Here is a 14,288-nt window from a genome sequence, read left to right as displayed (position 1 = left end):
TTCTCACCATATAATAATAACTGAAATTAACAAAAGTTAATTGGCTGAGATTACTTGACTTCTTTAAAGCTAATTAAATTATTTCAACTTTTCCCTCCGGTTTCTTGGTCACCCCCGTTTTTTCAGCTTTTAGCGCTGTCTCTGCGGCGTCTTTGCCTTGATCTGCCTCAACAGGCAACCCGCGTGGCACGTGAGCACCAGCAGTTGCCTACGTAGCGATGTTGTGTGCCTATGCCACCTTGTGTCAGCTGCTGAAAGCTCATTCCACGTCGAAGGAAACAAGCGAGAAACGCCGGCGGCCAGCTCGCTCGCTCGCTCGGAAGGCTGTGTTGTTGTCTGGCTAGTCAGGTGAACAGTGTTGTGTGCGATAGACTGCCAGGTACACACGATGTCGTCCAACCTGCGCCAGACTCCGCTGACCTGCAGCGGGCACACGCGGCCCGTCGTTCAGCTGGCCTTCAGCGGCATTGTCGACAGCGGCTATTACGTCATTTCGGCGTGTAAAGGTGCGTGAGTCGGCCAAAAGTGTCGGCGACCTGATTCTAACAAAGTGTGTCATTTGGACAGATGGCAAGCCGATGCTGCGGCAGGGCGACACCGGCGACTGGATCGGCACCTTTGAGGGCCACAAGGGTGCCGTCTGGGGGGTAGCTCTCAACCCCGACGCCACGAGGGCGGCGTCCGGAGCAGCCGATTTCTCAGCGAAGGTTACGGACTTGTTTTTGTTTTTGTTGTGCGCGCGCCCAGCCTTTCTCTCGAGCACGCCCAGAGGAAGGTCACTAAATTTGACCTGATTTTTTGTTGTGCTTCGATTGGTGTTTTGGTCGATCGTTTGAATGGCTCCCAGGTTTTCATTTCGGCTTAGGCAACAATTCCTCTTACAAAATAGTTAAAACCAGCAAATGCATAATTAAATTTATCAAAATTTATCAGTTGTTGCAAATTCATTATTTTATTATTACTTTTTCTCATTTCCTGTTGGAACATGTGTTGAACAGGTGTGGGATGCGCTGTCCGGCGAGGAGATCCACTCTTTCCAGCACAACCACATCGTCAAGAGTGTCGACTTTAACGTTGTCGACCCCCATCTCTTGGCCACAGGCAGCAATGAGAAGCTGATCAGAATTTACGATCTCAACAAACCCGAAGCAGGTAAAATGATGCTTTCACGACAGCGCGATGCATTTGGTCAAGGCTAGATGCACTTTCTATGCAGCTTGCCTTCTTCTCCTTCTGCAAGGCCGTTTACTTTGATGGGCACGCGACTGTTTGGTTAAAGCGCATTTTTGGAATGTGTTTCTAATAATCATCACGAGGATAGAGTAATTATTCGCTTTTGTTAAGAAATGCCAGCAAGAGGAGTGAAAAATGACTTAAATGATTATTTTTTATTCCTTGCGTTTCTTTTAAGTTTTTTGATCGTTTTAAAGTGATTCAGTTGTGTTTTTTAAGTTAATTTAACTTGTATACTTCCATATTAATTACTGGAAACTTAGTATTTTGCCTATTTTGTTATATTTTTATCGTGTTCATTGCAATCAATGATTTAAATAATCTTCTCTGCTTCCTACTTAGTTGATGCTCACAATTCACATTTATTTAATTCATCGTTAGTTACCTCTAACAAAAGTGAAGCGAAGATTTATTTTTAACAGGCGCACATTCTTTAAAGTCTACATAAATAGATACAAAGATACCTAAACATAAAACAATATTCTGTTAATTATCAGGTTATTTTAATTGAAACTATCGAAGTGAAGTCTTAATTCTGGTTTATGTTTGTCTATTTTGATGTTCGCAGACCCTGTTGTCTTTACTGGCCATACTGCCTCTCTCAAACATGCTGTGTTCTTCCGTGAAGGCTCCTGCCTTGTTTCATGTGCCGACGACAAGACCCTGAGGGTCTGGGATCGCAGTTCAGGACAGGTTTGATGTCACTTGATGTGCACACTTTGTAACCTAAAATGGTATTTCAAACCACTAGGAGATCCAAAAGTTGGAATTTAGTGCCATTCCAAGCAGTCTTGAAGTTTCTCCAGATGGAACAATCATCACCACAACTCACGGAAACTATGTTAGCTTCTGGAAAGCTGATACGTAAGTGAATTAAATTTTTAAAGAATATTAGGAGCTTAGCATGGTTTCTCCCCAGTCTGGAAAAAGTGAAGGAAGTGAAAGTGCCAACACAAGTAAACTCTGCCTCTCTGTCGCCTGAAAAGTCAATGTTTGTTTGTGGAGGTGAAGACTTAAAGGTTTACAAATTTGATTATTCATCAGGGAATGAAATCGGTAAGAGTTCAAACTTGATTTTAAATATTCCCAATTTTAAATTAACCCCTGTTTTTCAGAGTCATTCAAGGGACACTTTGGTCCTGTCCACTGCATTCGGTTCTCGCCTGATGGGGAGCTGTACGCTTCTGGCTCAGAGGACGGCACGCTGCGTTTGTGGCAGACAACCGTGGGAAAGACCTACGGCCTGTGGAAGTGTGTCGACGGTGTTCCAGCTATCTTGCCTGATCCGGTCGCCCCTCCTCAGGCCACGTAGGAAGGTGATTTGTCCCACAGAATTACGAATTGAGAAGCGGGCTGTCCAATCAAATTTGCAATCAGTTGTCTTTAGCTGTGACTTTGTTTAGCTGTAGATCTCGAATTCATTTTCGTAGAAGGTGCTTTTGAGTGTGTTTTGACCGAAATTCAGATTACAAGCTAAATTTATTGCAGCCATTTGTATGGTCACGATGCACCAAATAATTAATAATATGATAAACACCCCGACGATTTTGTGCCTGAAATGCTCAAGACAGCTGATGAATGTTGAAGTTAGAAGCTATTTGAAGCGAAGAACCCCCTTCCATTTACGCTAGACGAAAAGAGAAATATTTTTCAAGGACTGTGCGTGTCAAGGACAAACCTCTGGCTTGCCAGTAGATTTGACAAGAGAATTTGAATAAGTGCTCCTGCAAGCCCTGAAGCAAATTGCTACTTATTTATTTTTTGCACGTAATGTTCTCTCTGATTTTGCATTTCCTGACTGAAAGCTTAGTTAATTGTTGATGCAATAAAACCAGCATTGACGAGGTTCATCACATATCCAAAAAATTAAAAAAGTGTTAGTTTAATCATGATACTGTATTTATTTGCATTGAGTTTCAAACACTTTTAATTCTGTAGTGCACACTTAATTCGACACTATTCTTAAACTAATTCAGTTATAAGTGATCACAGTAAATCTTGTTTTTTCTTACAATAATAAATTAATTGTTGCGTCAAGCCTGAATTTTTCATACTTAAATTGAAACCTTTGGATACATTTCAACCAACACTTGCGAAAAATATCTGGGAATAAATTGTACTCTTGATTTATGACATATTGAGGCCCTTAGGGCATGGCAATTGTGACTACTACAGCTTATCCCCCAGACCTTTCACCAATGAAATGAACAAACAACCATTTGATTAACACGTAACCAGAGCACCAAATTATATCAGTCAAAATAACATGCTAAGTGTTTCTCAACAAATTAAACTTTCCACAAAAAATCAAAACAAAAACTGATTTTAGCAAAACTATTTACAGTTTTTTCGCACTGATATTTCGAACACGCTGTGGACTTTGATACAAAACTCTATAAATATTTTCATTGAGCAATACATGTCATTGATCTCATCCCAAGAATCCAAGGAGCCGGTTGAATAGCGGTCGCATTCCCTTCAGGCTGAGATTGTTGAGAATTCCACCCTCTTCAGGGGCGGGTGGGCCAGGCGGACCGGGTGGTCTGCCCAAGAGAGGCGCTGTGGCCAAGGGAGGTCCAGGAGGACCTGAAGGCTCGTTCGAGAGGATTCTTCTGCACTGAGCCATGCAGACTACGTCCCGGCGCATTGCTGCTAGTCCAACGCGAGAGATCAGAGCACTGCAGTCGGTTACCCTGATTGATTTGCATCTCATCTGGAGGAAATACACGTGTTTGTAGATAAGAAGTCAATTGAATTTAATGCCTGGGATTTAATTTACTAAAGTAATGAATTACTGTAATATCATTCTTACCCCTGTTATTGTGCATTGGCAACTTGTACACGGCAATACAAGTTGGCTTTCTCCAATTCTCACTACACGCTCGTTGAATTGGCAAAATGAACCAGGGCCTGAATTGAGCGCCCTACCCTGGACCCCGAATTCCCGCCAAGCATTAAGGTCTATTCCATTCAGTGTCTTACAGTCTACTCGTGGATTCCTGCACAACATAGTCTCAAATTAAAATATAAAAAAACAATTGTTGGTCAACTCCTACGTTGATCCATTCGGCAGGTCAAAAGCTGCAAGTTGAATGTCGATAGGGACGTCCATGTTGTTGCAGATGATTTTGGATAGACTGGTTTTGCGCAGCTCTGCCAATTGGGCGGGCGAAAACCTTTCGACCTGAGAGCCGGTCTCGTACCAGAATCTGTCACAGTCCCTGAACTTCCTGAACTGCATGGCGATGATGCAGGAGAAGGTTGGACCAACTAAAGCTCCAGGCAAAGCACTTTCACTCGCTCCACCTGGGTACAAGTCAACATCGTCAACGTTCCCGTAGACACCACGCAGGGTTTCTGCAGCTTCGACTGTCATTTCGCCTAGCAAATCATCCCACACAATAGCTTTTTTCAAGCCACACATTGCACGGTACTCGTTGTAAGACTGCAGACCATGATCGCGACCTGAAGATTTATTAATTTATAAATTGAAAATAATTGTACTATGTATTGAAATGGACATTACTAATTTAAAATTGCATTTATTACCATATCGGTTAATATTTTAAATGACTATTATTCCATTTTAAAAATTGAAATAAAAATGTTTAAACCAATTATAAATTTTACGGATTACTTGGTTGTTTAGAATATTTTCGTAAAAAATTTAAATTTAGAATTTATATTTTAAAGAAAGTAAATTAAATTTTTGACACTCTGAATTCTTAATAGCGTGATTTTTTATAATGCATTAAAGAATTAATTTTTCTGGTCTAATTCTGAATAAAGTGTACAAGTTTACCTCTTTGAATGTTGAGGGCTGCTATGTCCAAGCCAGAAAATGGATTTCTGCGCGCCTCAAACAAGTGGTTGGTGACCTCACCGCTAATAAACCTATCAGCATCTTCTGTGGGGGAGGCAAGGAGGCCTCTGATCAGCTCATCCATCATTCTGGGGTTCATCAGTGAGCTGCTGTCAAAGAAATTTTCTCTCAGCAGAAGCGGAGGGGTCAGTGGCTCCCAGCGGGCACCAACACGGGGAAGGTGGGGGCGAACGAGGCTGTGGCCGAACCTGAAGGCTGCCGCCACGAACTCATTGTAGACGCGCGGATCACAGGACGCATTGTAGCCTATGGAGGGTTGTGTGAAATAATTGTTTCGTTAAGAAAAATATTTTTCACCATTATAGTATCCATCAGAGAGAAGCCCAAGATTGTTTTTAGCAACATTGTCAGGTCCCAAAATCCGCGGCAAGAATTCCGAGAAGGCGATGTGCTGAACTTGAGCTGCAACGATTTTTCTTGCTTGGTGAAAGACCGTTTCTTCGCTCCAGCGAGGGTTTATCTGGTGCAGGGCGTCCGCCAGTCGGTTGTGCTCCCTCATGAAAATTGTGTGCATGATGGTCAGGCCTGGCTGCTCGCTGGCCCTGCCGTCGCCCGCGGCGAAGCACGTGCCCCTGCAATTGCTGGTCACCTGAGGCAAGAGCTCTCTAGCTCGAGAGTTGGGACCCATCGGAGGGAAAAAGGTGGCGTTCATGCGGCCCCCAGGCGCGCGTAGCGATGTGGTTCGGCAAATGTGCTCTCCGTACACTTGAGATGCATCGATGAAAGCCGAATTTTGGTTCACTTGCTCGCGAGGACCTACAAAACCAATGCGCTGTCTTAGAGATTGTTTCCTTAAAAATTATTAATTTATTTCACGAACCAAAGTTCAACTGTCCAGGCAGGGACCTTATGAACGCGAAACACTTCGGCCTGCCATTGTTGGGAGGAGGGTGGAAAGGATCATTGATGGGAACAGGAATCGGCATACATTCAGGGTGTCTGGAAGAATCGCAACTCGCACAGTCAGGGATTGAAGCAGAGAAGCTGCGGTGATTAGGCGTGAAGGATATGTCGTGGTCCAAAAATTGTCCAAATTGCATGAGCATGAGGGAGAAGCGAGAGCTCAAGTGACTCACATCTCTGTGAACCAAGGTTGAGATCTGAAATAAAAAATAAAATCTTATACAAAATAATATCGATGCTTATAGAGCATGCAACTCGCAGCGCATTCGTGTTCTGCGGGGAGTATATATCTCAATTACAATGAATTTAAAAGTCCATAAAAATTAAATCATACATGGGAATAACAGCACCTTGTAAAAATTTAAATATACCATCGTGTCTAAATAATGCTCACAATTCTGGGAGAGGGCAAAGGTCGTCCACTTATGCCGGTAACTCTGGGAACAGACACTCTGTCCTGGTAAGCAGCAGGGAGCAGACGTGTGTAAGGCGTCAGGGACCTTCCTAAATTAGGCCTGGCCAGGTTGTTGCACACGCCGCTGAAGGTTCTGAATGGCGACGTTGGGTCACACACTGACGGTTCAGTCAAGCCGCACTTTTGAAGACTGGGTGGCGGTGGAATAACTTCGATTATATCTGAGTTTTGAAACTGGCCAAAGTTGTTGTTCAACGAGTTGTCTTCAAAAACGCTGTTTGGCCCGAAGTCAATCAGATCGCCTCCTAGCTGACGACGAACACGGTTTGTGCTGATTCTAAGGGGGAAACCTAATTAGTAACAACTAAGTATCTAAACCAAGAAGAAGAATGCTGTCGGTGCAACTTGACTATACAAACACGTTTCTTTAAATGTTTAAAAAACCAAAGATTACCTTGAATTAATTTCGTTTTTCATCATTGAATTAATACATTTCGTTTCATAGGTGAAATAATTTTAAGTTATCAATGTCGTTAAAAATTACAGCAATTGAGGCCATCGCCGGAAAAATGAAAAATATGAAAATTATATATATATATATATATATATATATATATATATATATATATATCTATCTATGACCAAATTATCAATCAATAAACCTTAACAGTTGACCACGTACTGTATAGTTCTATCGTGGAAATGATGAATTGCATCAAAATCAGGAGTGCCAAATTGTAATAAAGGTCATTTTTCTCTTAGTAGAATCATTGCTTGTTTACCTGAATAGCTCCTCCGAGGCCATTTCGTAGAGATGGGACACGTTGGCTCGCTCCAAGGCGTCTGGGGTTGGTTTGTTGAACAAAGCAGCCATGGCGCCGTGCGGTGAAGGTGGGTCCGTACGTCCATCTAAAGTATGCACAATCCATTTAAGTTTTATATTTAAACTATAGCAATTCTCATTTAATTCTACCAAGACATTGTTTAAGTAAATTTAATAATTGATGAAAAACACGAATATGTTTGTCAACCGAATCCGAGAATGTTTGTTTTTTACTATTCAGGATCGATTTATTACGCATAATAAAGTCATAAAACATTTCGAGAGAATAAAAGAGACCCATTAACTCACTTTCGCTCCAGCGAAGAAATTCTTCCTCCTTCCTAGCCTTGAGCCTCTCCTTTGCACGTTCCACTGCTCGCAACACCTGGTCCTTGGTAAAATAAACTCGCCCTGGAGGTTCCCATGGCGGTGGTCTGCGTTCTTCAGGCGCGTTCACATCTGGCATTTGCGTTAATTGTGCTTGTGCGAATAAGCATATTGATACGAATCTGCAACAAGTCAAAGTTATGTTAAAATTTCACATTTTCACAACATACTTTTAAAAGGAGAAAACTGTCGTTGGAACTAATTAACTCGAGTAATTAGCTCACTGAGATTTCAAATTGTAAAAAGAACTATAAAAACTGCTTGGCACTGTCCTCCAGGGCAGGGGCGATCTTAATTCACTTGCTTTCTTGAAGTGCCGCCCTTTCTCATATGATTTCCATTTTTAATTGACTTGTGATATATTAATGTATTTATGACAAAGTGTGAGAGTAAACATCCAATAAAAGAGTCAACGAGTGCATTAAAAATTATTCTTCCTCATAAATTTATAATTTTCTTGACACATTGAACAGTAATGTTTATATTCAAAACTAACAGTTATGAAAAAATAACTGCACAGATCGACCGGGAGATTCATTCTTAAAAGGTTATAATTACATTTTTAAGTTTTATATCCATCAAATCGTCTCAGCACTGTAATTCGTGGAAAAGTGCTGGCGAATTTTCGCACTATCTTTAAAAGGATAAGGATGTATGAAAGCTCTATTTTCTTTGCTTTGAGTACAAGTATGGAAGGAAGGCAAGAGGACCTAAACCGCCACAAGCACATGATATATTCAAGCGCGCTGCTGAGCCGAGAGAGCATAATGCATGATCTCAGCGCACTAGTATTCGCTTTGGTTCATTTATCTTTGGCCCCGCCTTAGACATAATTTCTCTCTCTGGCGGATCTGCACTTTTCTCCGAGGTAATAAATTCACTCTTGCCCGTAACGAGACTTAACAAGGACGAAAAACAATGCGGTACAGCAGACTATTAACGAGACCGTGCGCTTTTTGTATCGCGGTGGGTCGCCTTTGAATCTGAAGGCACGTGAATTCCGCTCGGAAGAAAGTTGCTCCTTTCGTCGACACCTGCATGCTGTATACACTTGTACAGTCGTTCGACACACCGGGGACACGAAGAAAAGGAAATTCGCCAATCACAAATGTAAATATTCCACTTGAATGCGGACGATTCTTGTAAATATTTGCATATTCGCTCCGTCAGTAAGGCATTTGAGAGTTTAATAAATAGAAATTCTCAGCTGATTTACGAAGATGTTAACACACATATCTTGAAAACGATAATATAAAGAGTTTCTTGTGCATTAGTAGTAGGCTAGAGGACATTCAGGACATCCTTTTTGATTGCAGAATTCCTTGGAAATTTATTGTTTAATTTGCGCCAGATTTTTATCCCATATATGGAACCACGTTAGCATATTCTATGCTATTTGGATCAGCATACACAGTGCGCGCCGTTGACTCAAGAAAGGTCACGACACCGATATATGATGCTGGAGAAATGGTACTGTCTAAATTATTTAAGCTCTTCAATTAAAATGTCTATTGTTCTAGCTTAACGGTTGAGACAAAACCTACTCTTACGAAATATTTTGCTTGTCATCATTCAACGAGTCGGAGTCATAAAATTCTTTGTACAGTTAAATATTTTATGTAAAATTGCATAACTCAGAAAAAGCTTTTAGCGGTTATCGGTGCTTTTTTCAAAATTGTATTACATAAATTTTTACAGAGCAAAATTCTTTAGAAGATTTATACCAGAGAATGCTAGAAAATAAATTAATCCAGCGATCTTATCAGACATGAAAGTTGCATCACTATGTGGTCATCCTCTCTCCTGTCTGGAAACGAGATGTTTCTCGCAAGTTCTTAATGAGAGTGAAAGAAAGCCTCGGCACGAAAACGAAATTCCCGAACGATCGTTAAGTTTTAATTAACTCGGTGGCGGCTAACCATTAAAAAACGGAGGTAGACAATAAAAACAAAACATGTGGTGAGAGTGATACAAAGTCTGCGGCTGAATGAAAAAGTGCATCGGCACCTCAAGGCTGCAGGCTGCATTTTTGAAAAGAAAAGTTTTCCAGGTATAGACGACGATAGTGTAGGCTAGAAATAGAAATGCTCTCTTTCTCGATGCATCACTATTTTCTCTCAATTTATCTCGTCGCACCCATCTCTGATAGACCTTTAAAACAAACCTTTCTCGCCTCTATAACCGTCTTCAATTTACAGAGACGTGCGCGGCACGTTATTGCTGTGAGCTGTAATTTTTGCGGCAAGCTAATATGTTGATACGTGCGTAGACGAAAATGCGAAGAACGAAATCGACCTCCTCTGCTAACGAGAGGAGTCAAGCACAAATAAGAGGTGAAAATTTTGGCCTGTGGCTCCCAGCAGTTTAAGGAGAGAGGGGCACTTTATCGACTTTTGAATTCAAAATCGAGTCTCGTCGTTCGTTCAGCTGTCCAAATACGCACAAAGCTGGTTCTTCGCAATTTTGCTAGTTCTAAGCATGGTCAATGGACCAAATTGGCACGAAAGAGAAAAGGCCAACGTCTCGTTGAGAAGAAAATTCATTTTTGCGGATTTCTTCGTAGCTCATATATTAAAGTTTTCCTCGTTTTCCTTGTTCTTAAGTGAGCGAGTGTGTATCGAGTAAAATTATTTAAATTACTGCAAATTGCGGGTGTTTACAAAGTGATTAAATCGGCACCGGCAAAGAGTACACACACCGCTCAATTATTTAAGTAGCTTATATATATTATAGAGTATGTTATTAAGCATCGTCTATCGTACGTTTCTCTTGGTTAAATATAGACACCTCGTATCAAATTTGATTTGAAAGCTTGACCATAATAATGCATACAACAAATTTGTAATTTAAAAAGAGAAAGGCGATGTTTAGTTTTCGAATCTATTAAAAGAATTGTCAATTAAACCCGTCCTTTTAGGTTGAAGGTCAGCACCACTTGGTATCCTCTATGATGCACGCGAATGAAAAGGAAAGAGAGAACGTCTTTCCCTAACAAAAGAAAAAAATTCAGAGAAGAGAAGAGAGATAGAATCGCGTGTGCAGAATAAACGGAAAATGATTATGTCGTCGTTGTTAGAGATTTCTCGCCGATTAACGCACGTTAGCGAATGACAATCACCAAAACGTAGAGTTAGTAGGTAGGTGGGTCAGCAGGAACGCGTTGAATTTGCACCTGTCAGCCGACCTGAGAAGTCGGAGGAGAGAAGAGTGCGTGTCAAGCCTCATTTTCCTTTGACTTTTGTCACAAAGGCGCGTGCTATTAAGCATGCACCTCTGCGTGCACAACAACATTTTAATTTAATTTTACGCTGTCAAAGCACATTTTATTTTTCCTTTTTGCAGATTTTCGCGTGCCAGTGATTGTTCTCACGGACTTATATGTATTGCGATGAATTCGGTTTGATCGATTTCCCGCTAGCTTTGTTGCCTGTATCTTTTTTACTGTTCAACGTTTCTGTGTTATAAGAATAAACAAAAACATTACAATCGAAAATCCCATTGAAATTCTAACAAAAGCAGTTACTTTACGTCATCATATCTTGAGGTAATAATCCAAAAAATACTGCTTACCACAAACGATAAATGGTAATTTTTTAAAGATAAATGTTGAAAGCTGAAGAATAAATCAACTTGTTAGTAACTCCTCTATTTGAGTTTCTTTTAAGGAAGTCTTTAGATATATCATCTAAGAACTCTCTTAACTTCCTACACACATCTAGACGGCTGCACAGCCAAGAGAATCAATTACTTGAGATAACTTTGCTCCGAATAATCTTATGACAGCAATCAAAACAGAAAGTTTCTCCTCGAATATGTAAATCTGTATCAGAAACTGATATAATCCTACGCGTCTTTTTCCTCCGAATTTTGATTTCACCTGCTCGCTGCAGGGTTCAACACACGCACTTGAGATCAGCAGCTGTAAAAAAAACTCGCATCCAGAAGAGAGCCGCGCATTGTTTGGTCGACGTCGACAGACCGCACCTCCGCTGCTAGCGTGTACATTTATGTTCATGCGGCGGTCTTTTAGATTTTGGACATCAAACAAATTACAAGCGAGACAATCGGTGGTCAAATAATAAAAGGAATAATCAGAGTTATAACTGAATACACACGTGGCGCCCGTGGCGTCCGCCCAACAGCACAATGGACCGGAGAAAGTGAAGCTGGTGATGATGATTATGTGTGCGACCATGAGAGAAAGCAGCACCGGCATCTGCGGTCCGGTCTAGTAGCCGCACCAAGGTCACGTAATTAAACAAAAACCGATCAAAGTTCAGCGTCCAACGAACTTTATCCAAACGGTCAAAATGGTTAACATAGTCTGCATTTTATTTTTTTAAATAATTACATATGCATTGAAAATTTGGACTGCGATAAAGCAGAACATTTGGCTGCAAATAAAAACATTATAAAAATAAATTCTAATTATTTATATTTTACAAAAAACGATGATCTGAATTACTTCTATGACAGAATTATTATTCTGCCCTTCACAGCTTGATAGTGGCGAGAAATATTCGATTTTCGACATTCCACACAGGTGCGTGCCCAGTTTTTGCAGTTATTTTTCATACCATAGGCCAGAATGTGCGTGATCCGCTACACTTCTTAAGCGCTGCATGAGAGAAATTTCTCGATATTTCTGATTGAACAAATTTTTGTGAAAGTTCATTTCAGGGTTTCCCAGTGCGTAATGACTAATGAAATTGAGTGGTAGTCAGCATTTCAATTAAATGGAAATGAAATGGAGGAAAAGGAATGAATATAAGTAGCTATAAGAGATCTCAGGTCTCAAATAGATTTATTGAAAAAAATGTTCACAGTAAAAGTGTTTCCTCAAATATGAAAAAATACGTCATTAAATTCGAGCTAGTAAATTTTAATGGAAACTTACTTTAAAACCAAGGTCATTTTTTTCTATTTGGAAAAATTCCGTCCGTCTGCTTTCATGTATACGGCAAACCAAACATGAAAGGCTCCAAGACAGTTTATCAAAATTATTAATACATCTCACAGTAATTGAGTAATTTGATTTTATTATTCAACCCAATTTTCTATGTATTTACTGTTTCCAGTAAAAAAGGCATCTATATTTTATGTTTATATCATATTTGTATTACTTAAATGTTCAGTATGAAATATAGGGTGTACATAAAAGATAATCATGAAATTAATTTCAAATATCAACTCCTAATTAAAAAGTAATATTTGGTCTGAACGAAAGCGAAAGAAACTCCAATGATTTGGATGACAACAATAGGTGTCGGCATTCAAAATTCTTTCTCTTAAAAAAATGCCAAAGGTTGAGCCCAGGTGAAATAAATCACGAGATGAATCCCAAAGAAAGCAAAAGTAGCCGACGCAGAGAGTCGCAACTCAACTGTACATCCGTGTATTTACTAACTTTTGCAGCCGAGCATTTAAAATTTAGGAGTTGCCTGCGGTTTCACTTTTCAGTGCGCAATTCTTCTCCAAAAGGGTCAAATTGCTACGCCTAACAATAATTCAGTACAATTTCATGATCCTTTTATTCCATCAAAAAGAATCAGCTAACTTTTTCACCTGTAGAAAGTTAAGCCATTCGTGCGAGATGAATTATTGAGAGTTGAAGGGCCACAGTCAAACGATGAAGGTCGCTACCGATTATCGTCTACACGTCAATTTTCCATGCTGCGTGCTAAGCAAATTTCACTCGTACAAATTTCTACTCGAAGTATCTATAGATATGAGCGTGTTTTCCTGCTCGGAATCATATTGCGTACGTGCGATGTATCTGCAATAATTTTGCGTCAAAGGTTACCTAATGATGCCTTCAGGAATTCAGTTATTTCCTATACATCTACTAATTTTCAACTTCCAGTATAAATAAATGTATGATAATACAAATTTGATTCTAATAATTTATTTGAAATAAATATTTTTTGATACTTGCCTAGGGTTGAACAGAAAATGGGAAATTTCTCAGGAACGAATCCTTATGACTTTTGAAAAACGGTAAGGAATGCATATATTCATTGATTCACAACAATATTTCAAACGTGATTCTTAAATTAAATAATTGCACACCTTTTTAAAATAAATAAGCCAAATAAGATTCATGATGTATGATATTTTTAAGAGTTTTAAGAGTACATTAAATGCACTTAATTGCACTCACCCCAGGATATGGCTGGCACTATACATGGCTGTGCGTCCACTAGCGAATATGGAATATAACTGAGTGCCGGATCGAGAGAATTGTCAGGTAATACTTTGCTTTCCGTGTGCGGCTTATGGAAATGCAAGACAAACAGTCGAAAATGCGTACGTCGGGGGGCTGGCGGCTGCTGGTAAGGTGCTCCACAGTGGGGGCACCGACCAGGTGGAGACTGGGTGTGGAGGAGGAGGAACTTCGCATCTCGTTCGTCCGTGTATGTGACCAACTAACCGACATTGGCCGTCGAGGAAAAACTTTCACCCCTGAAACTCCTGCTGTTGTTGTCGATGAGAGTGCAAGCGACGCCGCGCGTGCGGTGATCTTCGCGCGAGGAGTTGAGGACCAGTTCAAGGCAGAAGGAGCCGCAGTCGCCGCACGCCTACTGCGATATGCTGTTTGGGTCCAGTATGTTGATCTGTAGCAAAGCGGGGCTTTCCAGAGCGGA

The 14,288-nt window shown here is 40.4% G+C and overlaps 2 protein-coding genes across 2 annotated transcripts; one reads left to right on the top strand and one right to left on the bottom strand.

Moving 5' to 3' along the window:
* The first annotated feature begins 263 nt into the window (after positions 1–263).
* On the top strand, positions 264–3,270 carry wmd (serine-threonine kinase receptor-associated protein wmd). Its single transcript, XM_065483477.1, has 7 exons — positions 264–506; positions 568–707; positions 999–1,152; positions 1,802–1,926; positions 1,985–2,097; positions 2,153–2,289; positions 2,349–3,270. Exons 1-7 carry the CDS (start codon positions 389–391, stop codon positions 2,543–2,545), a joined length of 984 nt encoding a protein of 327 aa, XP_065339549.1. The 5' UTR covers positions 264–388; the 3' UTR covers positions 2,546–3,270.
* LOC135939218 (heme peroxidase 2-like) lies at positions 3,115–13,987 on the bottom strand. The gene is made up of 10 exons (XM_065483476.1): positions 13,805–13,987; positions 7,567–7,766; positions 7,217–7,343; positions 6,414–6,771; positions 5,937–6,216; positions 5,414–5,872; positions 5,036–5,362; positions 4,290–4,698; positions 4,046–4,232; positions 3,115–3,946 (listed from the first exon to the last, which is right to left on the bottom strand). Exons 1-10 carry the CDS (start codon positions 13,828–13,830, stop codon positions 3,665–3,667), a joined length of 2,655 nt encoding a protein of 884 aa, XP_065339548.1. The 5' UTR covers positions 13,831–13,987; the 3' UTR covers positions 3,115–3,664.
* Positions 13,988–14,288: the final 301 nt, after the last annotated feature.

Source organism: Cloeon dipterum, chromosome 3 (genome assembly GCF_949628265.1).
Source record: "Cloeon dipterum chromosome 3, ieCloDipt1.1, whole genome shotgun sequence".
Taxonomy (NCBI): domain Eukaryota; kingdom Metazoa; phylum Arthropoda; class Insecta; order Ephemeroptera; family Baetidae; genus Cloeon; species Cloeon dipterum.
The sequence above is the reverse complement of the archived record's forward strand: the minus strand, read 5'-3'. Positions and strand labels throughout refer to the sequence as shown.